At 40.6% G+C, this 27142-nt stretch overlaps 1 protein-coding gene across 4 annotated transcripts; it reads left to right on the forward strand.

Moving 5' to 3' along the window:
• On the forward strand, positions 1-26326 carry chn2 (chimerin 2). Of its 4 annotated transcripts, none has more exons than XM_079640556.1 (14): positions 1-88; positions 1084-1366; positions 8485-8523; positions 13019-13074; positions 14956-14987; positions 15237-15365; positions 15525-15795; positions 20836-20919; positions 21903-21987; positions 23416-23589; positions 23865-23942; positions 24152-24289; positions 24386-24491; positions 24953-26326. In XM_079640556.1, the coding sequence occupies exons 2-14, from the start codon at positions 1318-1320 to the stop codon at positions 25122-25124; spliced, it is 1413 nt and encodes a 470-aa protein (XP_079496682.1). In that variant the 5' UTR covers positions 1-88; positions 1084-1317; the 3' UTR covers positions 25125-26326. The 4 variants fall into 4 exon arrangements, with proteins under 4 accessions (XP_079496682.1, XP_079496683.1, XP_079496681.1 ...); XM_079640557.1 differs by having other exon boundaries at positions 6-88; positions 1081-1366; XM_079640555.1 differs by lacking the exon at positions 1-88 and having other exon boundaries at positions 744-1366.
• The last annotated feature ends 816 nt before the right edge of the window (positions 26327-27142 follow it).

Genomic DNA, 27142 nt, shown 5'->3' on the forward strand with positions numbered 1-27142 from the left:
CTAAAAGGCAGTTCCCCATGGGAATGGAGAAGCTAATCACATCGGGAAGGAACACTGAGGACCATGATATGACAGCTCATGTGAACAGGTGAGGACAGGATTACATCACATCAGTCTGCTGTTATGTATTAGTAGTTGATTTCATATTAGCAATTTAGCTGAAGCTGAAGAGGTATGTTGAATGCATGCTCCTTTTCTCTTTTGGTAACCTATAATTTATTTACAGTTTAGTTACAAAGCTCTCCACTAAAACCACACAACCTTAATCTGTTGGCCATTGGACATCTTCAGCAGTGGTAATGACAGAGAAGGGAGTGCTATTCTTTCACTAATAATTTTGCCACTCCAGGTATCACACCATATATACAGTACTCAAGCAATACGGATCCAACCAGCCACCTGTGGTCACCATCAAAATTAAAATAACAGCCCATATCAACCCACATTGTTCCTCATTACAAGAACATCCAGTTTAGGAATAAGGTAGAGCTGTGGCTGGGACATTGATCAAATCAAGCAGGCTTCAAAATATCTCTTAAAAATCTGTGCTACATCTCACACAGGCCTCAAATACAATTATATTTTACTTTAATCTGTCATGGTCCCATAAATTGTAGGCAAACCATCTCCACCAGATGGCTCAAAAGACCATTCATGCCATTCATTCTGGCTCTTGGAACATAACATGACATCTGATCAAAAATATTCTAAAGGTGTAACAATTGGTTCAGGCAGTTGGACCCTTGCATGACTCTCCTATAAGAATTGGTTCTTAAGTCAAACAGTCTGTCTTGAATCCTGCAAACAGAGTAGAAGTATAGTTCTGGGCTTATTTTTGGCAGGGCTTGCTTACATCTGGCAACCCTTCTCCAAACTTTCACTTTAAGAAGGCGCGTCTACGCTGCAGTGTAGTGTGTTTATCAGAATCCTTAAAGTGGCACATGGAAACCATAGCTGATTTCTGCATGGCATAGATCTAGACCTACACATTCTGTCTGTCCGATGCGAGGAAATACTCTGTAGAAACTGATCCGCGGAGAATATTGCTGTGGCTTGTCTGACTATTTTTATCCGTGGCAGCAGCACCTTCAGTGGATGCGGATTCAGACAGCCAGCCAGCCAAGGGGAAGGTTCGGCGGATTCAGACGGACGGATGGTAGGCTCCGGGCGATACGATACGTGAAATAGTCACCGGGAGAGTTCCGTGAGAGGTGAAGCACATTGGGACGTGAGTGAAATGGAGGCACCGCCGGGGACGAGCTGCTGTGAGCGCACCTTGGCCAAACGGGAATAACCGAGCCGAGAAACTGGGCTGGGATGGCAGCATCCAGTAACTCAAGCCTCTCAGGTTCATCCGTGTCCTCCGGTAAGAGTTCACACAACCCACACTCTAACTGCACAATGGGGCTTTCACGTAATATATGATAATAATATAACAATAAAAAGGAGGATATAACATTCCTTTACGGAATTTAATTATTGCTTATTGTGTCTTTTGAAATGTATGTTTTTTTATACATTTTGTACAAACTTTTTTTTGTTCATAATCCTGTATGAAGCTGTTCCTAAAATAGGCGATGATGTGACATCCTATATCTGCATTTTATGCTTGGTAAACAATAAACAAATGCAGCCTATTATTAAAGTAGCTTCCAGTGACTGCTGTGATTTAGGATTCAAACGATCAGTGAAAATCATCCTGACGTTGGGTTTGGATGTAATCATTAGATTGCCAATGATCTACATAACTCCCTTGTTGACTTTCAATTTCTCTGGCTGTAGGATTATCGTTGGCCTATAGGCTACCATTTCCCAAAACGCAGCACCAGGCTAGTACATTTTCTGACATTGTACAAAAAAATCCTAATATGCTATGCTCCAGTGCGATATTACAGTTCATACTGCCACAGTGTGCACAAAACTCCAATCAAATCCTCATTGCATATAATGAGATGTAGCTCAGTGAGTCCCACCTATTGCAAATTTGTAAAAATGTAATTTCAGGGTTGAATTTTCACAGAATGAGAACCGAAAGTGGGTTAGCAGCTGTTTAAACAAACCTAGAATTAAATAGCTTGTCTCAGTGTGTATCCTATTCTGTGTTGATAAAGCGCATTGCTCATGTTTGCCAGGGTATAAAGTACAAACTCCACTATCAGAGCACTGTTTGATGTGGCAGCCCGGCCAACATCCAGGGGTGTGCGTGGGGGAGAGACAGTGTGTGTGACTATGGGAGGGAGAGGTTTTATGACACCAGGCTCAGCATTTTGTTTCATATGCTGTTTCCATATACAGTCTATGGTTTACACCTATACTTTGCATTTTACCAAGAGGAGTCTAGGAAACTAGTAAACGTGTGGGGACTTTTTACGCCTATAAAAGAAACAAGATTGAATATTGCACGGCAAAGCTGTAGGATTTATTACAGGGTGAGGACATTGTATAGTTTAAATAATGTTGGTTTGACGTTTTCCCTCCCTATGCATCCCAACCCCACCACACAGCAGCGTCACATTTCCCTAGGTACTGCCCAATGGGAGGGACAGACAGTTGTTTCCAAGCTGATATACCCTGTGGCAACCACATACTTCAACGAGCATTATCTCATGTGTGCATTTCAGAAAGCAATAGATTTACTGTTTGACCACTGCTGCTTTAAGAGGAAACTCTTTTCTCTCTGTGGCATTGGAGGGTTGTCATTACTTTTGGGCTCTCAATATAATTATCAGAGGTTACAAGCTGCGCTGCTGCCAGGGATGGAGGGGTTCTCACAAGGGTATTATTATTTTCATACGCAGCTCTTTGGAAGTCAGACACAGCATTTGAATAATCTTGTCTGTGAGGCATTTGACTCAAAAATGAATCTCGGATCAATTTCTACTCCATATTAGGGTTTTCTGTTCTGGCTGCAAACCAAGTGCTTTTGGTGAAGTTATTTCTGCGGCTTCTGATTAGAAGGTCATTTTGTTTGGAGGCTGTTTGGGGTAGTGTGAGAAAAATAAGGTTAATTTTAACTTTTGTCAATGATCGCAGCTTTTTGTGCTGAGTATCGATTTATGATATTGGCAACTGTAATTATATTATGTGCACAGACATTGATTTATTTCTGCACTTTGTGCTAATTATTGAAATGAAGCAACAATGGTATGGACACAAACCACATTTTAATATTTAGTCTGCATTATATACACACAGTATAAAACACTATACATGAATAATAATGGATAGACCCTGAACATTTGAGTCCAGTTATAATAAGATAACATATAAACTGGAAGGATTGCAGCATATTTTTTGCAATCTCTTCGTTTGCCTGGAAAAGATATTTAGTGGAAATGGTTCTAGATCAGGAGATTCTTACACATTCTTGGCATGGGAGGGCATTGAAGCATGTACTGTACCAGCAGCACACCATTTGCCAGACGGCTCCAGGAAATACAGCTTTGAAAAGAAATTGAAGGATAGAGCATGAAAGTATGCCTTCAGCCTTAAATGACAAAATTGGTCAGAGAGGCAAAGTTACAGCCATGTTTTACCGAGAGGCTGTCTGCTCGACGCGATCCTGCACATATTTCTGGCAAAGGCTCACTTCACCTCGAAATCTTTCCACCACATCTAATTATTGTCCTTACCAGTATAAATCACATCGGACTGGATTTGTGTCATGTATGCTGAATGACTAAAAATGATCTGCGTGTTTTACAGCATCAGCAAGGGGAATGTTTGTCCCACAAGTAGTTCAATTGTAGTTCAACATATCCCAGTAGCCAAGCCTGTATTAATTACATATACAGACTCTGTGGCAGATAACTAAATTGTGCTTTTAAAAGCTCATCTAAACTCTCATCTTATTCTTCTCAATGAAAAAGAACAAACCGTTTCCCCAATGGAGTGGAGTCCAGCCCAGTTGCACACACACATGTCTGAGAGAGGCACCCTGATACCTGTCACATGTTATCTACTCAACACTAAGGCTGTGTTGAAATGTCTGTTTTGGACCAGAGTAATCCGCAGATGGTCTCTCTGCTGCAGCTCTGCTGCATCCCACTGACACCACAGTGTGTGTGTTTGTGCCCGCAGGTGCTTTTATGTGAGGGCCTGCATGTATCTGAGTGCTCCAGAATGTGTTGTGTCATTTATAAATTACATTTTTCTCCTTTTTTAAAGTGTAAATGAGTTTAATAAAAAAATAGGATAAAAATATGTACATGTAGGTGCTCATTACTTCCAAGACATTAATCTGTGTAGAGTCGTATACATGTTCCAGATAGCACATTCTTTTTGAGGAAGCCACGTCTGAAAGGCTCGTTTAGTTTTTGTGTAGCAGAGGAAGAAAACACCTTAGAAATGCTGGGTTAAAATGTGTGATCTATCTCTCCCCAAAAGAGATGGGTATCACAAAGGACGTTGTTATTGCCCGGCACTCTCATAGCTTGAAATGAAATAAGATGGAGGATCCACCAAAACAAACTCACTCACCTTCAGACCCCAACCCCTACAGAGATGAGACCATGTAGAGTCAACCATAAACACATTGGACATTGAACTGGAAATCAACATACAGAATAACCTGATCTATCGTTTGCTTGTAAGGAGTGTGTATACTCGGCCGATTTGAAAACAGTCCTGTTTTTAAAGCATGTCTGTGATTCGTTCTCAACCTTTTTAGTGTCTAGGATAGATGTGTTGCCAGTATCTTGCAATTAGACAGCATAGAAAACATGGCACAGTGACAGTATTTCATGCGTTTGCAGATGGTCCTTGAAGTCGCATCTAGTATGAACTATGAATTAATAACTAGTATAGGGAGAAGAGGAGAGATCTTTCATCACTGAAGTCCATCAAACATTTCCCTATTTTGATCTGATATACTGGCAGAAGAAGTGTTTACAAACAGGAAATGCCTCAAATGCATTTTAATAAAAGGATTTCTGTTTGTAGTGTTAACAAAAATGATGGTCCAATATATCCTGGTGGTACCAATTTTTGGTTGTTAGAAAGTAAAATCCATCAAACTCAAAAAGCCCTTTCTTATGGTGCAAGAATGTTACATTAGACTGTATTTATTTATTAATGCACACTAACAGGACGTTACTGCTCCATTGCAATTGGTGTATCCCTCTGTCAAAATCAACGTTGTAAAAGTTATGAAAGGCAATTAAATGTTAGCATTAAATATAATTCAATGTTATAGTAATAGTATATCTTTGTTTAGACATTGAATGTATTGTTACAGTATACAACAACCACTCGATATCTATATTTTATGTTGTTGGGAAACACGATCAGTTACATATGACCTCTTTACCTATTATTACCCTATTAATCATGCAGCATATTCATATAAAATCACCAAAAAAAGGCGTCATAACATTGCCAGCCATTTACATTCCACAGTTATCAATTAAACTCTTTTCATTTGTTCTTTTAGTGGTATCTAATAGTAGGGCTAAAGCAGGATACATAGCTTTTTAGCACGACTCGAGTAACTGTTTTATGTGCTGACGGTTCACTTTTTTTTTGTGAGCATGTGCGCAGGCGTCAGACATTATCTCAGGGGATAAACGTCTTAGGTGAGCTTCATCACCTATTCTCTTTGTCACCTTAGCAAACACCCGCCGGTGATTCTTTTATTGAATGTCTCTGACTGGAGAGTAATAGAGGACAACACAATTAATATCTGTTTTTTTTGGAGGGGAAGAACCCTTTGGCTGCTCCAGCATTTTAAATTCTCCCTGATCATCAGACTGCACAAACTCTGAGCTGCTTAGAAATTCCTATTGATGTTCTTTTTCTGTCTGTGTGTGTGTGTGTGTGGGTGTGTATGCTTGGTTGCAAGTGGTTCTGAACAGTGTATCTAATGTTTCTGCCTGTGTGTGTTTGTGAGTGCCGGTGTTTGCGTCAGAATCGACCATTAAGAGCTTCCTTTCCCGGGCCATACTCCAGACAGAAATGCCATTCATCATTAAAAAGAATCAGATTGAAAAGCGACTATTTGGCAGCCTACCAGATGAAATCACATCCTTTTAAACAAGCCGCAGTGGAATAAATCTTTCAAACTGTTGCCAGTGCAATACACAGTGACACAGCTCCAGCAAACTGAGCCTGAAGCCTGTTTATTTGTATTTGAAGGCAGACTGTGAAGAGCTTTGGTAACAACGATAACTATCACTTCTCAGTAGAGCTGCTTCTTTATCATTTACATAATTATTCAGCATTTGACCATATGGACCTCTTATCTTTACTGTGTGTAATTAATGTAGCTCTTTCCAAAGAAACAGTGCTGTTGTGATGAGAAGAGATGATGCTGAAACACTCTGACTGCTGCCTTTTCTGTGCTGCCAGTTAGACGGTTGTATATAATATAGCATCATAATGAACATACTTTAGTCAAAAGTCAAAGTCAACTTTATTGTCAATCTTCCAGCTTGTGTGTACAGACAGAGATCGAAATACCGTTTCCCACAATCCTGAATATAAAAACAAATGTATATACATTAGTGCAGATTGTCCATAGAATGGGGCGAAGCCTGTGAGCTAGTTCAGGCAGTCAACTCGAGCACTTATGCTGCATTCATACATAACGCCCCTTGCCACTCTACAACCAACCAAACAGAGTCTCCTTAATATGCCGCTGTATTTAACCTGCCAGATCTCTCTCTATGCATTGCTTGCTGCTGCTATTGCTGCAGCTACTTCCACGTCGCTGCTGCTTGCCTGCCCCACCACCACCCCAGCTTCCACCCCAGCTATTAGTTATTTGATCATCACACATCGTGCCATGTATATCTGTGGAGTGATGAGACCTGAGCCTAAACGACAAACTCAACTATGCTGCTTCTAATAAACATGTTAAAGAACCACCTCAGTTGTCTGACTGAAATGGGCATTATTGCAAGATTGTCCATAGCAGCGTAAAAATAGTACTTTAGGAGAACTAGTTTTAAGATTCGTATAGAGTGATACTATTTATGAGAAAGTTTCACAATTTTGCTTACCGTACGTCAATACCCACGCCCAACAAGTGCACACTGGTTTTCCCTCTCTCAGGATTGTTTTATTTTTTCCCTCTGGCCAGAGAGGTGTGGCACCGATTTGATGATGACTGCAAAGGAATGTTTGAAATGAGCCACATGTATCTTCCAGGCCAGCATGATTCATTATTCACACAATCATTTGGGTCGTTCAGCAGTGGCGCTGGGAGTTTAATGAGAGGTATTACACAAAATATTTGGCAGCTAGTGCCATCTGTCTTTGTGATAGGCCGCTATGTTTGATGCTGTGTGATCTTCTCATTGTTCTAACATGTAAGACTTGCCGTAACATTTCGATATATAAAATCACATAGTTGTGCCTACGGGTTTAAACATGTAAAGAAATCATGCTTTATACTGTTAATAGCATCAAACCATGAAATGATGATCAGTGGAGAGAGCATGATTTTCTTACTTTAAGTTTTAACTGTTGAGTTAATACAAACTTCCTTATGTGACACCTTATTAGGATCTTGTAGGTCAAGCATTGCCTTGATCATATGAAAAGATAAATAAATGATTAATGTGGAGCATAACAGTGTGAAGATCTTTGTCCACTGCAGTTAAGATATAATTTCCATCTTGCACCCGATAGTTTTTGCCTTGAAATTTGGTCCCTTTCCACATCATTAATTTGCAACACCATTATTTTATCATCAAGGTTTACAATTGACCTACGAAACAGCATCTTGATATAAAAAAGCAAGTTTGAATGTGTTTTGCGTATGTTTTAAACATATCTCTCTGATCTTCCTTAACATATGAAGTTATTGTTGTGGAGAGATAAGGCAACATTATTGATATAATATGAGTAAAATATGCCGTTCATGTCATAATGAGTTCCATACGTTTCAACACCTTCCTGGCACTGTAGTACGATGGCAAATGTGGCCACTTTTTTACTCTTTCAGTGACAATATTTATTGCAAGTCATTACTTTAGCCGCTGGGTACTACACTAAATTATCTCTTGCTACAGGCCATTTACTCTTTTCAAGCTAATGTTACAGCACCATCACATTTCAGGAATGTGTTCACGTGATCATAAATCAACCACTGTGTTTCTTAGCGGAAAGTCTTACCGTGAGTTTAGAGCTCTAAATTGTATATACTTTCATTCATTTTGATTGGTGTGTTTGTTTGGGACCATGGTGGCTATACAGATCAGGTGTGTGCCAACAAGATGTTTCGCAAAATATCCGGACATCTGTATTGATTGTCCTTGAAGTGTATTCAATGTTGCGTCTCAGGAGGCAGCTGCACAGTGTGATCTATATGCATGATTGTAACAAAGAGGTAAACAACGTTGACATGACCATGGTGAAGGGCTCTCAGTCATTCCACTGGGAAAGAGATAGTAATAGAGATTTTAATGAGAAAAAACAGGGCACAGTCTGTAAATACCACTGCGAGTTAATAACAGAATCCTGCTTTATGTGTGTGTTTTACAGACCCTGAGGATTACCAACCGCCCATATGGAAGTCCTACTGTGAGTATTTTCATGTATGCTATTTGCCAGTAAGCCATGTTTTGACGGGATCGACCTGACTTTGGTCTTTTGTGTATTTCTGTAAATAACAGCATATTTATTTTTGATTTATAAATAACAGAGACATTTTTCTATAATTGGAAGGATTGGGTTTTGTTGTACAATTATATATGCTGCAGCTTTCAAAAGGCTGTATACACACAAGCATAAAAGGCACACAATCAAACACACACGCCCACACAACACATTCACAAATGCAAAGCAGCGGATTCCTGATCGCTGAGTAAATTGGGTTACCATCACTGGGATAAAAATATGACTTTCTACCTGCAAAGAGGCTTAGCTGAAAACAGATCATCAGTACACCCACCTCATTATACAATGTTTTTTGCCATGTGGGAGGAAATGGGGTAGGAATCAGAATATAAGGCCTTTATTAAAGCAGAGCACACATAATTTCAGCTGGGAACTGCCTGTTCTTGATTACATTTTAACCAGGTACATTTTAAATCTGTTTTATTCATTTCCCCTGTGTTGTAACATCCCTTCCCAATATTCTCTCCTAAAATGCTGTATTTCTGAATCCTCCCATCTTGCCTTAAAGTCCATGTAATGTCCAAAATAAATGTTATTCTGTGTTAATAAATCGCTTCATCACTTTCCACTGTTTCATTTGACATATCAACATCAATGATTCTTTCCATAAATACCCCCCAAATAACATGAAATGTGTGCCACTTTCCCGTGTTATTCCGCTCCGGTAGCAAAAAGCTTGCCAGCCATTAACCCAGCTGTGTGACGTCACACGTGGCAAACACCAGCCCCGTCTGGATTGTTTGTTTTGTATCCTTCCGCTATTTTCGCTTAACATATGTGTAACCGGACCTCGCTAAACTTTTTTTATCTAACAATTCATGATGGGGAAGCGATGTGTAATTGTGAGCTGTGAATGTTTCCTGATTGCTATAAACATTGATCATGGGTGCTGGAAGATTGTGCACAAAACTCGGGTCAGAATTAAGTTACTACAGGTGTTATGCCAGCTTGAGCTAAATGTCACCAGAGTACAGTGAACTTGCCTAGTGACTGAAATATATAAAAGTTGAAGTGAAATAAGTAAGGCCAAAAATGAATTACGTCTGAATATCTTTATTATTTTTACCACTTTTAATTATTTGTGGGCTCGCACATATACCAAAATAGACTAATGTACACTGCAATAAAGATAAAATGTTACAAGTGAAAAATTAACAAAAGAACCCTTTTTTATTTATCAAACAGTAAATTAATACAATCTTACAAATTTGCGATTTGGAAAATGTTGTTTTATTTACATGTTTCTTTGGAAAAATAATATTGTAAATGATGTACTTTGTAAATTATTTACATCATGCGAAACCATTTTAACCAGTTCAGCTGCATGACTTATGTCAAATTACAGATTTGGCCATTGAAATCCCTGATAGCGGCCTCCCGGTTCAGGGTAAGTCTTCCGTATCTCGGTTACAGCACATGCAGGCAGCGGGATTCTGATTTTTGGGCCGAGTACACCCCAGCACCAACGTACAAACTGTCGATAAGCTGTATATCGATACTTCCTAATGAAAAAAAAGTATACAGATTATAAATATATTTGGAGAAAAATAAAATGTTATGTAGTACTATTATGTAGCAATGGTTACAAATTGGCTTATAACATGATATTTGTATTTTACTTGTACAAAATAAATATGAGGTTTTACATGACTGCTTGACAGAATCATAGACCTCTTATATATTTCCTCACATGTGTAGTTGTTTCTTTTCCCAAGCATACATTGAACTTGCATACACAGAAAAAATAAAAGCCAAGCTGTTTTTGACTGCTTGAAAGAGTTTAATGGTATCTTTAAAAGTGTACCATATCTGTAGCGACTAAAAGTATTATATGAAAGCAAAGCTGCAATAGGCAGTTGGGTCAATCAATATTTACTTACTGGTGTAGTGGGCCATCAACTGCTCTGTGTTGTTGTTTGTATTGAAGATACGCTATTTTCAGTGTCCAAACACTGAGACAGCCTTCTCTAAAGCCTGGGTGGCTAATAATGCACCTTGGTTTCTCGTCGGTGTCTTCTATCTGGCAGAGTCCTGCACGGGTCTGATTTTCAAGACCCGCTCCCGCCCCGCACCCGTGACGTGCAGTACCGAACCCGCCCCGCTACCCGCACATATTGCCAATTAGTTCTGCAACCCGACCCGACCCGCCGGCACATGATCCGCAACCCGACCCGAACCCGCATATATAGGCCTATAAGCAGTGACAACGTGCAATTATTAACACACGCAGTTGCATATTTGGCTCAAAAAGCCTGGGATGTTGTTTATTTTCTCCATCTAGGATGACACCAAAAGCCTCCCAGACGTTGGATTTCGCTCTTGAGGAAGAGTTATTGAAAATGCTGTATTCTCCCCTATAGAGAGCTTCACCTCAGCCATTCAGAATGTGGTGCGCTCAGCAGCAGATAGATGCACTGCAGAGGTTATGATTATGCTCGGTAACGCGGAGGAGAGGTCTGAGGATTTAAACATTAAACTAAATTATTATTGTTTAAATATATTTATTATGCAACACCCGCAACCGGACCCGCATCATCTTTGTTTTACCCAGAAGCGAACCCGGAAAAAAGCGTTTGAAAAAATACCACCCGCAAATCACCTTTTTTGCGGGTCACCCGTCGGGTACCCGCGGATACCCGACCCGATGCAGGACTCTGCTATCTGGTCAGTAGGTTGCAAACTGTCTATTTGTTCCATCACCTGCCAGATCTCTCTGCAGCATACACATTCATCTGCAGTGGGCATGCTTTCACAGCATTGACATGTACACCTGAATATTGTACATAACATTAAAAAACAAAACAATATCTGCCGGACGTGTGAGGAACAGATGACAAATTAAGATCGACATTTAGTGCAGGTCAAATTAAATAAAACAGAATTTACCATTCAGTATTGCCGACTCGAGTCTCGCCGGCTGCGGAATCCGCTTCTCTTTCACAAGTTTCTGCCTCGTTGTTCGATTGCTGGGCAGGAGGCTCGTACTTATAAGGCAAGATGCCTTGAAGTGAAAGGCTAGCTGGTTGACTCTCTACTTCTGTAACTGTATCCAGATAACCCACCGAATCTGAGCTTGAATGATCGCTGTCGCTGTCGCTGTCTGAAGTTATCGCGTTGCTTGCCATTCGGACTGATTTGATCAAATGGCAATGTTTGCCACGTGTGACGTCACCGCTCGTTCGGGAGTGATCGGGGGCGTACTCGGCAAACTTCGGAACCAACATCGGTTTTTAACGTATGTCATTTAATTATGACGAAACTTTAAACATTTTTATTTATTTTTATTCTGGTGATATCTAAACTACATGTTAAAAAACACCTGTGTTAGATGCATTACATGGCCTTTAACTCCTCTGGTCCTCAGTTGAAGTATTTTTAGAGCTCAGTGTGTCACAGGAATGAATGATGTCCAGATCTTGCTGGTTGGTTTAAGTCAGCCTGACAAAACATGAACATTCACAGTGAGGAGTCTTCCTCCCCCTGCATGGAGGATCTGCTCCTGTGAACACTTAGCTAAACCGCACTCACTGATGTTACTCTACTAGTTGTAAAAAAAGAGGACATTGTTTTAGTCTTCAGCCCTCCTCCACATATTACAAAATGATAGACTGCTAAAAGTCCATTTAGGAGTGAGAGCATTAAAGTATAAAGCAGTAAAGACTGATAATATAGAAAGGGCTATTATAGAGTCGAGTTTGGCAGCTTGTCAGATAAAAGTGAAACGCAACTTCTTGACGTATTAAGAAAGAGAAATAACCACATTTAGCTACTGATTATTCCGTTGGTGTAATATTTCTATCCCCACAGACATCCTGTTCAGGAAAACGGCAGCAGCGCCTTGGCTTCTCTCACTTTTGGATCACTAATTGTAATGTACTGATTCTGTGAAGCTGCTGAGGTGATTACTCAGACTGGCACAAATCCTTTAATTCCATTTTCACTTTGATTCAGATTTTATTTCAAGTTGTCCCGATCTTTTAAGTACATCTACTGTAATACAGAGAAACTTGGATTTGCAGCATGTGTGTATTTAGAAGTGTACATATTTGGGTTTAGCAGCATTGTGCACATTAGGTAAGTGAACAAAAGGTCTTGATTTACACAAATGGTTTGAAGATGTATGACCATGTAAACCTCTGACTCCTTAGTCTGTATACTGTAAGCTAATGGCTCCTGTTGTTCCTTGTTACCTTTAAGTCAGAGCTAGACTAAATGGAGATTGTGTTTGATTGAGGAGTGTCCATCGTCTGGAAGCTGCTCTGCTCCATTTAGTTTCCTGCTTCTTATGTGTGTGTAGAGGTTGCTATTTTGGTAACAAATCTACAGAATGTATGTAATTACAACTAGCTGTGTACGTCACTCCGAGGGCCTTAATTACAATCCCTGCTTTCTCTAACAGTGTACCAGCTACAGCAGGAAGCCCCGAGACCAAAGAGGATCACATGTCCTCAGGAGGTCAGTACATCTGTAAAGCTGTATACAATGGGCTACTGTATAGGGCTGAAATGATTGGTATGTGTTGCTGTTTTTTATATTTTATAAATACATAGTTAAAATATAAAACCAGAGTCTCCTTTATTCGAAATAGAAAACCTGTAATACCTCCCAACCGAGGAGCTTGTAACATCAGTTGTTAGGTATTTTATTATTAATGACAATGATGTCCTAGTAATAACAACCTCTTAATCTATGTTTATACTTATATGAAAAAGCAACTTGCTTCACAAAATATTAATAAAATTGATTATAATTATGAATAAGAAGAACACAGAAAAAACCAAATAACATCAAAACATAGCGGAATAACTTATTTAGCGTTCTTATTTTTCATATTGTCATAGTCTGGTAGACTTCTGACCTCTACCACACCAGAGCCAAGCTGCAGTTTGCAGCCTGAAAACATTCAGTAAGAAGTGATTGAGTTTGGCAGCTGGAAGCCAAACCAATCAGTCAGCTATGGGGACTGACTTGCTGCTTCTTGTAACTCCCACACCTCAGGAGTCACTATTTAAACTGTTTGCTGCTGTGCTAGAATTAGAAAATCAAGTGCAATGCTCCAACTTGATGGTTTATTATTTGCCCCATAGGCAATGTGAAATGTACTTTTAACCCTTCAAGATCACAACCCTGGTACAGTAATATTATGAACCTGTTTAACAATATCTACCAAACTAAATACGCAAAAATATCTCAATATTTTCACATTACAATCATTTTTCCTCCGTAAAACCGAAATGTTACGTTTTTACGTAAGCTAGTAACAATTATTAATAAATCGGTGTATATACTGTAAACAAGGAAGCTTTTGTTTCACTGGGACTTCATATGTCTTTAATTTGGTCTCTTCTGAATGGAGGACAGAACTGCAGTCATATACTAAGATGGAAGAGAATAGGTTCACAACTATTTTATAGACAAGGGACTTTTTATCTGATAACACTGTAACTTTGGATGATATAAACTTGTATAACTAACAGCTGAAGTGAAGCAAAAACAAATGTTGAACACATTTGTGTTACATTTTGTCTCCCTTCACTTACATGGGAAGAACATCAGGAAGAGTTCCAGATGGAACAAATACAGGAAGTAAAAACCTGTTTCAATTTTCATCGGGCACATGACTTACAGAGTACAGTCACTATAGTGCACACAACAGGAACACTTTGAATTCATCTTTGTGAATAAAGCTGAGAGACAAGTTGCTCTTCTTGTTCCTGCAGCCCTCACTGGGAGAGCTGTCAAGCTTCTATTGTACAGCCCACCAGAAATGAGGCATGTCTCATCCTATTTTGATTCTTGCCATGCTATGATGAGCGAAGCCAAAGTTTTGGGCTGGCTCTGCGAGATTGTGGCTGCCCGTAAAGACCAAGCACAAAATGAAATTTGGCCTATACCAAATTTATTATGGTCATGACTGTCAGTTTTAAAAGAGATTTGAACTATCCTCAGTTAAAGGGAATGAAAGGAGTTTCTCAAAATGTAAAATGTTAGAGGACATGTAGAACATGACATTGTTTCCAGCTGTACTGTTTGATTGGTAATACCCACACACCAAACACACTCTGGGGCGACACAGTAACACACTAAATATTAAATCTTTGCATCTGGCCATCTCTCACCGGCTGTTTTCTTGCACTGCCTCTAATTCACCTCCACACTCTGTGATTTGGCTTTATGGTAGCTGCGAATAGACGCGGGGGCACAGATGGAGATAATCTACCCTGTGCTGTGGAGTCCTTTATCTTCCACACAGGCTGTAAGAACAATTCACAAAGCTGTTTAATTGAGCTTTTATATCATGTTGCTCCTGCCAATATGTCTTGTTCTGCTTTACAGATGGAGAGCAGACCCAAATACTACGGCAGAGAGTGAGTGTGACTTACTACGCATATATTCATGCCTTTGTTGTCAAATATTACTCTGCAGACAATGATTTTTTTTAGCGTTACTGCTATGCATCAGATGTGGTTTAGGTTCAAGTGGGTGGATGTGTATTGTGTGCATATGTGTGTCTCTTGCTTTGGTAAGAGCCTGAGGGGAACATCCAAAATGTAAATCTGTGTATTTTAGGATCAAATCACATTGGAGGCATATTTAGAAGTATTTTCTTTTTGCAGGTTTCATGGCATGATCTCTCGAGAATATGCCGATGAGCTTCTAGTGGGAGCAGAGGGTGCGTACCTCATCAGGGAGAGCCAAAGACAGCCAGGGACACACACCTTGGCCTTAAGGTACCAACTCCGTCAGTAAGGAATCAGCATCAGTATTCAGCACAGAATCCCGGTGCTATCATCAGCCCATTCCCTGCTCTGTCTCCAATCATTCCGGTTCATTTCTATTCATCCACACTTAACGGTTCCGTCCCTGCTCAGCTTTACTCCCTCTTGTCTTGTGTCTCGATTCAGATTTGGGCACCAGACCCTCAACTACAGACTTTTCTACGATGGGAAGCACTTTGTCGGGGAGAAGAGGTTTGAGTCCGTTCACGACCTTGTGACAGACGCCCTCATCACACTCTACATCGAGACCAAGGCGGCGGAGTACATCGCCAAGATGACCACTAACCCCATCTACGAACATCTTGGTTACACCTCGTTGCTCAAGGACAAGATGGTGCACAGGCTGAGCCGTGAACGCACAGAGCCACGCAGGGTCACCTTCCAAAGAGACGAAAGGGTGAGTTTCATTACTAGATGTTCTTTTGTGTGGAGCTGTAAGAGAGGCTGTCTGGAAGGTACCGAGTTCAAGCATCCATACGTTGTTGAAGTGTCGTTGATCAAAGCACTGCTTCACAGATGCTATTGTTTATTGGATATTTTCTTCAATTAGAAAAAAACAAATGTAAGTCAATTATTCGATAAAAAGGTGGAAAATAAATAAGTCAACAATGTAGTTAAATAAATCATTTTGAAATTATTTATCATTCTCAAATGCTAACATTTTTTTATTTTGCTGTCGGTTTTTAAAGTGGAGAGGTTAGTTTGACATTTGGCAAACTGGGCTCATAATTTTCTAGCCGAAAGTTCAATACTCATGTTTGCAGGGAAAATATATAACTGCAACCGGTTAGCTTAAATTAGCATTAATTAGAAACACATGCAAACAACTAGCCTGTCTTCTTCCAAAGCTAACAAAATACAGATACTAGCACCTTTAGGGACCACTACCAACATGTTTTTCAATTAGTTAATTACCAAAAAAAGGTTCAAAAGGGACATACAGTATCTGGATGTAATAGCCGGTTGAGTACCAAACTATTTACTGACTGGGATCAGTAACTTCCTGAGTTTCATTTTCCCTGTGAGGTTAGCAGTCAAGCTGCATGAGAATAGGATATATTTAATTGTCAAACATGAATATAAATAAGCAGTTTTCCCAAAATGTCAACCTATTGCTCTAATATCCTTGAGTATTGGCAATTGAAGTTGCATCCTTGTGAGGGGCCTTTTATACTTATATCTTACATTTTAGAAATAACTAGTGGCTCAATCAACAAAAGAAAAATAATCAATGGATTCAAAGATAGAAGTGTTATCTCCAGCTCCATCTCCATCATCCTTGCTAACACAACGCTTCTAAGAGTGCTTACTAATTATTTCAGACTTAAAGATTGTTATTCATTATTGAATGTTAAAGTGTTTTATTTCTCATCAAAATCTCATACACTCTTAATTCCACACCAAACACTTTGATTACATGCGGTCGTTATAGTCAAAGTAAGCAATATTTTACATTTAGATGTTTAGATTTTTTTTGACCACCACATCTCCATCAGAAACATCTCTTAGTCATCTTGGCAGCTGTAAATTATCTGATAGATGTCCCTCAGCCCAGTGACACTGTATAATACCATGATTTTGATCTACTTCCACGCTGTTGCACATTTTCCTTACACTTCAAGTAGAACGAGAGTTTCACTGAGAGAGGACACTTTGTCCTTTGAGTGAGACGTACAGTATCCATGTGGCCCCTGGGTGTGTTCACTGCTGCCATGCTTGGTTGCTTCCTCTAAAAGGTAATGATGACCGAGGGGACTGGGACTTTGCTCTGCCTGCCATGCATATCAGACACAATGATCACTGGTGGGACAAATTGCACATTGTATTCACCGGCGCTCATGAGCTGTTGTGGGATTAAAGTCAGTGAATGATTTATCAACGAGGAATGAATGTTTTCTAGCTGGAGATGAATCCTAACTATCCTTCCACTAGAGGGCAATCTTAACTTGTTTCCACCATTCATCATGGCATTTCACAACCAGCCTTTTTTGAGAACAACACTTATATTTTCTTCTCCAGAGATTTGATGAACTGTGTCCTAATAATAATAATAATACAAGTAATGATATATTAATCTATAGAAAACATAAAACATAACATAAAAACACAGCAATAAATGGGCCACATAACAACATAAAGATGGCAGAACCCCAAATAGGATAAAAACTGGAATCGGATTAAATCTGAGGGTGTCGTGCAATGTCTCAGCTTGAAGACCAAATGTTTTGCTTTGGGGATTGTTTGTCTCCCAAAATGTCAGCCTGTGGTTTGTCAGTCAGTGACAGACACATGGCAGCCCTGTCAGCAGGAGTGTCCGCTGCGGGCCTCTGTCACTTGAAACATGAACCGTTAATGCTTATGGCCATCGGTCAGTCAGCAATCCATTGATTTATTGTGGTTTCAAATGAGCTTAGAGCTACACATGCCTAAACCAACCTCGAGGAAGCCTTTGAGCCCCCCCCCCCCCCCCCCCAAGACATGCAGACTAAACTATGCTTGCTTAACACTGTACGTTATTGAACAGTGTCCAGAATTGTTGCACTCTGTTTGATTTGCAGCTATAATGTTTGAAATGTTGTGGACTGCCGCCTCCAATTAACCTTCACTTGGCTAGTAAATCTGGAGCACCTCTCTGTCTAGATGTCACACTGTCAGTTGTGTTGGCGCTTGTGTAAAATTGACTTCATGATCCTCTTGCCAAGATTTACACATGAGGATCTGGGTCAGTGATCGCTGTGATGAGGCTTTGTTAATAAGCGTTTAAAACGATATGCCAGGCAAAGGAGAAAAACGCTTTCTGTCCTCTCCAATATTACACGTCCAAGAAGCAGAGACCCAGCCTAAAGGCTCAAATCCATGGTAGCTTTTTTGAACTTCATGTTTACCGATTACACAGCCACGCCCTGAGGCTTTACAGCCACAGTAGCTTCACTGTATAGTCAACATTAACATGTATTTACTCAGCGTCAGGTTGACACCACCATATGGCCATGACTGCAAATTCTTGTGTAATTAAAATACTCCCAGAAGCTGAGGGAGAGTACTTGACCCAACACTTAGATCATCCTCCTGAATCACCTCTTTGCATGTGACGGACTTTCCTCAGTGGCCAGAAACTGCCTGTATTTCTCCTGATACTCGCCACACTGGTTTAATCTCAATGGGGCTCTCTTGACATCCTTGTCTGCTCGCCTGCCCTGAAAAGGTTTCCAAAATAAATTGCTATGTTGTTTGTGGATAATAACCTGTTATGCTATAAAAATGTGTTGTAGTTGTACACACCACAGTTTGACCTTTCTTTTCAGTTGCAGACACAGAGAAATACATCCACTTTCAGTGTTCCAGTGGTGTTAAAAGTGCCAATTTCTTCAATTTTTGAATAATAGTCTTTATCTTTGACTGCTGTACCCTTCACAGTATGTCTATTTTTCTTTTTGTCAGAGATGTTGTTAGGGCTGTTTTGTTTGGGATGTGGGTAGTTGTATCCTCTTGTCTCACTGTGTCAGTGCCCACTGTGCCATTTTCTCATAATTCCAAGTACTCCGTCACAACAGAGTCCGCTCAGCTGTGCTCTCACAAAGCCTCCAGCGATAAAGAGCCCAGCCAGTGAAAAGAGAGCATGGCTTGTTGTGTGTCCACCTTTTGTGTCCTTTTCTTCAAGCTCTTCTTTAAGAGACAAGAAGCCATCTGCCTGCAGACAAAGAGCTCAGCCCTCGTCCTCCCTCCCTCTAACCTTGCAGGGCTAAAATATCTCAGAGTGGTCTATTCCTCATCTGCCCCCTCAGACTTAGCTGTAGAGACACATTGTATGGTATGGTATGTGTTGGTCTCCTAGGGAATGTCCACCACAATAACAGATATCTTCACCTGTCCTGTCACTCTCGCAGCCATCAGCCAGTTAAATGTTGTCCCAGACGCCAGAGACAAAGAAAACTAGCTGTCACACGAAAGGCCCTGAGCAATATGTTTTTACTTTGCTGCTGTGTCAGAAAGCTGCCAATCCTTTCATTTTATCTCAGCTTTGCAGTTGCCCCTTGGGTATTTTTGCTTTCCCCTTCAACACTCAACTTTTTCTCCAGCTCTTTATCCTCACACATCCAATGCTTACTGGCTTTATGACCTCTGTGTGATAAATCAGTTCACCCTTCTTTTTTTCGTGATAGCTTTTCTATGTTAAGGATGAGTTGTTCTGTAAAATAGCTGTTTGACTCAATCTCTGGCAGAAGATTGTTATTTAACATGTAGTCTGCTCTGTTGTCAGCATTATGCACGTTCAGGGCTTCTTGATTAATTAGAAAAGCCAAAAGCCTTCTGTTGCAGTTTAATGGTTGTTTACAAGCAGACATGAACACAGCATCAGCCCCCCACTGCCAAAATAGTACATGATTGCGGACCGGCAAATGAGCCTGCTGTGGGATTTTACTTGGATTTGGGCACTGCAGGATTATTCCCTGTGTAAGGATTATGGCAGTAATCCCCCCCCCCCCAATCCCAGTTGATGGGCTAGCTCTGCTGGTTCTCTGAGACGATGATTGTGATTGGCGGAAGTAGTCTGCAGTCACGAGTGTCTGGAAGATCCAGTCTGGACGGCAGTGTGGGGAATTCCACCAGCCAACTGTTGTCATAGCTGGAGGTCAAGATCTGTTTGAATTACGACAACAGCCCCGGCTCTGCAGGCCAGGGGATCTTTGGTCAGTCTTTGAGCAGTAGCCTGACCCGTTTATGAGACCCAGCACTGACTCAGAGCTGCTGGCAGTTGAGTATTATCTCCAGTTAAGTGCAGTGGAGTGTGTCCGGAAGGCAGCGTGCTAATGGGAATGTACTCTGTGATATAAAAAGGGGGCGTCTGCACTATTGATCCTGCCTTACTGAGCTGTTGAGCTGTATGAAGCGGTCCTGACAGCACCCGACCTCCCTCACTCTAAACCTCCTGGCCCCTCCCTATCAGGGACCCTGTTCTCTCTCTCTCTTTCCTTTCTGGGCGTGTGAAAGAGGGCCATTGTGTGAGGTACACTCCTACCCTCAGGACGCCCACTACCAATCCCATTCCCCCAGCTCTTCTTGCTCGCTGCTGCTGCTGCATTCAGACCAGATGCAGAGTCAACCCTGTGCTAGCTGTCATCAGTTTCCCTCCTGGGTCACAGAGGAGTGGAGTGTGGCTGCCTCGTCTGCCCTGAGCTGCTGCCGGCAGCGTCTGCTGCACAGCACCAACGTCCGGCCACCACATATTTTCCCAGAGGAGATGGAGAGTCTGTGGGAGCCAGATCAGTTGAACATGGATGCGGAAGACAACAGAGGAGGGGAGCTGATTTCACACAAGGCTAAAAGACAAGATAGGAAGCGTCAGCAGCTGTTGGCTTTGGCTCTGGGAGTCAAACTGGGGAGCAAGGGAACCCTTCTGTGGAAGCCTATTAAACTGTTGGCCTCCTGTCCACAGATCTCCTCACCTCTGGTGCAACGGACCGCATTGAAAGATACACCGGAGAAGCAGTGCTTCTATGAGAAGATACACAACTTCAAGGTGAGTAGGTTTCTGATCAAAAGTTCAATGGCTGCTGACAATTTAGTTATATTCCTCCTAATAACACATACATTTACAGCATTTTCTTTTTGGCTCACACACTTTTCCTAAGTGGTTAAGTAATCACAGTGATGCATTTACAGATGCCTCAGATTTGTTGATTGTCCCATCATAGACCATAATATGTGTTGCTGTTTGATGAGCGCACATACAGCTGACACCCATGTGCACTGAGGGGAACTAATGCATACTATGGCAATCCATTAGCAGAGTACATTGATTAGCATTGATCTTAAAGCTTTCACAGATCCATCTTTGTTTTAGGCAGCTGTGCTTGTAAAAAGCTGTTATAGAGTTGACTGATATTGTCCTCCGCTCTCTTTCAGAGTGTAAGTGCTTGGTCCATTGTATAGAGCAGTCAAGAGTTATGGTTCTTTAAATATACAAAGGATAAGTTAGGGATACTCTGCCTCTGGGCGCCCCAGCATTCTTGCAATTGTATCTTGGGTTTCAGCTAACGGGCAGAATATAATGACCCCCAAAAGTTTTTTGTATACTCCCTTTGGAAGAGAACAAAAACCATCCACCCGCCACCTGCCATATGCCCTCTTCACTCAGCAGTCGACTGCTACCTATTCAAGTACCCGTGAAGGTGTGTGTGTGTGGGGGCTACCGTTCACCATCTTATCTCTAATTTGCACAGTCGTTGTACATCTGTTATTTTGACTTGCAGGCTTGCCTCACTGCCTGCCTGCATGTATCCGATTGCCCAGTAGCAGATGCCAGACACATTATAGTAAATCCTTTAATCTGCCTTGTATATACAAATGCTCTCATTTGGCGAGGGGTCCCATCCACTGTAGCTTGGTATCACAAAGTAATCTCTGTCCAGTACATCAAAAGGTTAGACTGGGCATAGCAATGAATGGCAATGTGTGGTGTGTGTTTGTGTGATGAATAACCATGTCTTCTCTAAACCCCAGGTACACACCTTTAGAGGGCCACACTGGTGCGAGTACTGCGCCAACTTCATGTGGGGCCTCATCGCCCAGGGTGTCCGCTGCTCAGGTAACTATTCACTCCCAACATCAGCGTTTCATGTCATGTACGACACAGAGAATATCACTTCACTAATGAGATGCCAAGTAGTGTATGAACTGTAGATAACTCTATCCTGTCATGGATGTTTCAGTTGTTAAGAAGGTTGTTTGAAAAAGTGGTTTTCCCCTTTTTCAATCATTGATCCCATTTTATAATGTTATGGTTATTTTCTGGTTAAAAATCTGTTATGAACATGTTGGGATCCTCCTGTCTGTGATTAACCACCCCAAAAGATTGTTTGATCCCAGTCAAGAAAGTAATCAAAACAAATTATTTAGTATAGAACCTCATAAAAGATCAGAAATTATATATATATATTTTAAAAGAAGACAATATCAAATAAACAAACAATAAAACATAAGCAGCATTAGGCAGTTGCAAACACCAGTCAGAAGAGTCAACACAAAGACCAGTTTAAATAAATGAGCCAACTAAAGGCAACAGTAGAGAACACATCTCTTAAGCAACTAGATGTTTTGACATGCTCTTTTATAATTCCATGTAACTGGTTGCTGTGCAAAGAAAAGGCCATCTAAAGCTGATGTCGTTCATCTGATTACAAGTTATGTTTCTCTATAAACATGACTTACCACGCATAATGTTTGTAAATTATGATATCATTCTGGTTAAACACAGGTCAAATGTTGTGTACATTTGGACCAAATATAGCAGCAGATCTAAGTGATTGATTGCGTGTGAGAGTTCAGTCTTCCATGGTCACAAGATGTGTTTGCTGCTCAGACAGTCATGAAACCGATGTGCACAGCAGTGTACTCCATGGCTTTCTTCCTAAACAGAGTGTTTGTTGTTTTGCTACGCTGATAAGCCAGAGGCAAACACTGGTATCATCAGACACCTCATGTGCTATGAGAAACTGGACATAATTCTTTGTCCTCTCTCTCTCCATCTGGCCTTCATTTTTGTTCTTATCTCCTGCTACATTCTCTGCAACCACTGACTGAGAGCAATCAGAAGCCAAGCGTTAACATCGCTCAGGCGGTAAAAACGTCTTTGTGATGAACGATTTCAGTCAGACAAACATTGCTACTTCAAAACCTTCATTTCAAAGTTATGCAGCAACTCAAGCAGACGTACTTCTCACACCCACTCCGCTCTTCACAGCTGTCCAGCACACTTAATGTGGCTAAACTAGCTCAAAGAACCCCCGCCCATGCTGCCATCATGTTCTCTGTTATCTACCTTTGGCTGAGCTGGAGACAGCTTAGCTGCGGCTGTGCTGTCTGACAGTGTAGTTTATCATCACTGACTCTGGGAAACCTTTTCAAACTGCTGTCTTAAGCCTGCTGTGATGGTTGTGTTATCATCAGTTTGAAGCTAATCCCTCCCTCTCCCCCTCTCCCCCTCTCTCTATGTATTGCCTTCATGCTTCTCTAGATTGTGGACTGAATGTACACAAACAATGCTCCAAACTGGTTCCCAGCGACTGCCAGCCGGACCTGCGCAGGATAAAGAAAGTGTATAGCTGTGACCTCACCACACTGGTCAAAGCTCATAACACGACCCGACCCATGGTGGTGGACATGTGCATTCGAGAGATAGAGCTGAGAGGTAAAAAGCAGTAAATCAGTCATGACATTTTAACTTGTCAATCACTTCAGAGGAAGGAAAGCTGTTCATACATTTGGATTATTACATGCTTAACTCCAACATTTAAGTATTCTGTTTACTTAGAAATGTCATATTTAGCTTTGTTAGGATAGTTGCCTGCATTTCCTCCAGTTCATTTGTAGCTACTTATGGCACATAATGGGATGCATGGGGGGTGATTTAGAGAAAGAAGTCCCCTGAAAGACTGAGACAAGCTTCCCAATTGTCTGTTGCAGGTATGAACTCTGAGGGCCTCTACCGAGTGTCTGGCTTTTCAGAGCACGTAGAGGAAGTGAGGCTCGCCTTTGACCGAGGTTTGTTGACATCTTTTTATTTGCCCCAGGATCTCACTGGTCTCTGAGGTTTTAGTTCACGGGTTCATACTTTTAAATGAGGAGCTTGTTCCAGCTGCAGCAAGGCACAACAAGTTATGTTGTGAACTACACGGGAACTTCAGCAGTTATTTATAATTGTATGCAAATGTAAAACGACATGTTAATCATTAGATTTTTCTCATCAACAGATGGGGATAAGGCTGACATCAGCGCCAGTGCCTATGCAGACATCAACATCATTGCTGGTGCTTTGAAGCTCTACCTGAGAGATCTTCCCATTCCAGTCATCACATTTGACTTGTACTCCAAATTTATTCAATCTGCAAGTAAGAGCTTCTCCACTCTGGGCTATTCCATGCTATCACTGTGTCATTGGTACCCTGCAGCGCTCTGATACTAATCATGTTTCTATTGTCATGTAGAACTTCCAAATGCTGAATCCAGACTGGAGGCCATTCACGAGAGTTTGCTGCAGCTTCCCCCAGCCCACTACGAGACCCTACGCTACCTGATGGCTCACCTAAAGAGGTCAGTTCAAATCCAAATTCTTTAAAAAGACTGAAGCCAACAATAAATAATTCCTAGTAAAACAAGTAATGCTTTACTGTTATTAGTTTTTAAGTTGATCCTAGTTACGCCATACTTATTCTATAAATACTCAGTAATCACCTCCTGTGTATTGTTCCTCAAGATATGAATGTGTTAATAAGAAAATAGTCAGCAGAATGTTACACCTGAGCATAAAATCATAGTGCCCAGCTGTTTTTAAGACCGGTATTTAGCTTGTTATAAACATTTTTGTAAATCATGTTTCCCCCAGAAAAGTACAGCAGAATTAGAGTATTGGGAAATGGACTAACGACAGTCTTTCATGGTATTTGTGGAAAATAAGGGAATTATGCAAGATTCTAATATGTTACCCATGTCCCTCTTTTTGTAGTTTGTCTTATTCTTGGTCTCCTTAATAACCAGTTATCATTTTTTAACAGGGTGACACAGTTGGCAAAGGACAATTTAATGAGTTCTGAGAACCTGGGGATCGTCTATGGTCCAACGCTCATGCAGCCGCCGGAGCAGAATGCCTTGATAACCCTGAATGACATGAGGCAGCAGAAACTGGTGGTGCAGCTGATGATTGAGCATGAAGATGTCTTATTCTAAGGACTGGAGCATGCACGCCTTTAACAGAAACGAAGGACATTTTATTTATTCTGTGTAAGAAGAAATTCAAGCCACCTTGGTTCTAATGAAGTTTCGGAACACTTTGTAATCAAATTGAACTTGAAACGCTTTGTTCTCGCATGACTGTTTTGTTGGAATTGGTTTAGTGTTGACTTTGTCTTGTTACTGTAAGTTTTGGGTTTTCATAACCTACCAAGACCATCATTTTTATATAAGGAAAGGATCCAGTATTTTAAACTTCCAACCGTGCTGTTCCCTCCTGTCTTTAATTTGAAGGCTGTCACTACCTGGTGTAGACTCAGTCATGATGACAGAGCTGCGTGAAATCTTCCCCAGGCATATGTCAATCATTGCTGGTTCTGTTTTTAACCGAGCCTCACAGCAGCAGCGTAAATAACGTTGCCACATCACAACTATGCATATTGTGATTTTAGTGGGAACGCTGGTTCGAATTTGAATTGTACATAAAAATCAGATCAATTCACGATCAATATTTCAACGTGTGTACTAAAAAACTAAATATGAGACAGTTGGACGCTCATGAAGCACTTTTTCGCAACAATTGTAAAGATTTATTTTGTAAAGATGTTTATTTTTGTCTTTTACTCTGCATCATGTTCTTTTGTCACAATAATATATGCTGGTGAGAATGACGTTTGTTGAATTGATGTCTAAATACAAACCTAACCAGAGGACAGACCGAGTTTGTAAATTAAACATTTTTATTTTCAATGTACTCAGTGTTATTGTGCGTAATCAAAAGGTGGATTTCATAACTTCCATTTTTAATTACAAGTCCTATCGCAGAATTATTGTAAAATTCTTCTGCAAACATGTTGCTTGCCAGTTTTGTAGAATTTCTGTTTACACGCTGTATTTTGGGATTACTTTTAAGTGAAAATATGATCTGGGCCCATTATTTCTTCTTTTTTTTGTACGCAAGTAACATCCCTCGGTACAGCAGTAGTTGCCATTCACTTCAATGTGCCATAGAAGTTAATAGTAAAACTACAGCTGTACCGAGCATGTTTCTTTCTCAGTCGGTTTGATGTGTTTAAGTAAATCCTTTCTACAAATCCATTCAACAAAATGTATTTTTGTGACGGTTGCAACTAAAAAAATGTAATTTATCAAATGTTCATTTATTAAAGGAAAGAAAACTTCAGTTTGAAAAAGTTTGACCCTTTGTCCTTTCTTCTTCTTTTGACATACTATTACTGCAGTGTGATGACGGTAGAAGAGATTCAGTGAGAATAAGGCCCGCCCTACGCTAGTGGTGATAGATTGTAGCCTGAAGCACAGTGAATCACAGGTATGCTATTAACAACCTTTTTTATTTTCAATCTATTAAAATATCCTTAGCAGGTTGTTTTACATGGAAGGCCTTATATTATATATCTCTTACTTCCAAATATTCTACCTACTCATCCAGTTTTACTTGCAGGTATGGTCAACAGAGTGGAATGTTGCCAGAAAACAAACGGCCTCTTTGTGAGAAAACGTACTGTAGTTGCATCACAGTGATCACTCTGACTCGCTACAGTATTGACAATCTCTCGCAGAAACCTGTTTGTGGTTCCTGAGAAAAAAAACTGGGGCATGCCAACCTTCTTTAGAACATAATTTCCGCGGGAAATATTGCAACAACAGTAACGGCAGCTTCTTTCACGTTTATTTAAATAATTACAATAAGATTAGTATACGTTTTATTGTTAGGTTAAGGAGTAACTGTGAATTGTTTTATAGTGGCTTTAATATTCAAAAATAAATGTCTGTAAGCATGCATGTGGCAGTTTATGTTCTCATTCATAACACTCCATTCGATGTCTCACTATGGGATGCGCCTCAACGCGTATGCAAACAGAAGCATCAATCTCATTACGCCAATCCTGATTGGCTGGTGATCTTGACGTCTACCTCAGGGAATCCACCCACCCTATAAGTAGCTTGCGCTACGTCGCAGCGTCATTCAAACACCTCTTCTTGCTTCGGAGCAC

This window comes from Notothenia rossii (assembly GCF_949606895.1).
Source record: "Notothenia rossii genome assembly, chromosome: 7".
Taxonomy (NCBI): Eukaryota; Metazoa; Chordata; class Actinopteri; order Perciformes; family Nototheniidae; genus Notothenia; species Notothenia rossii.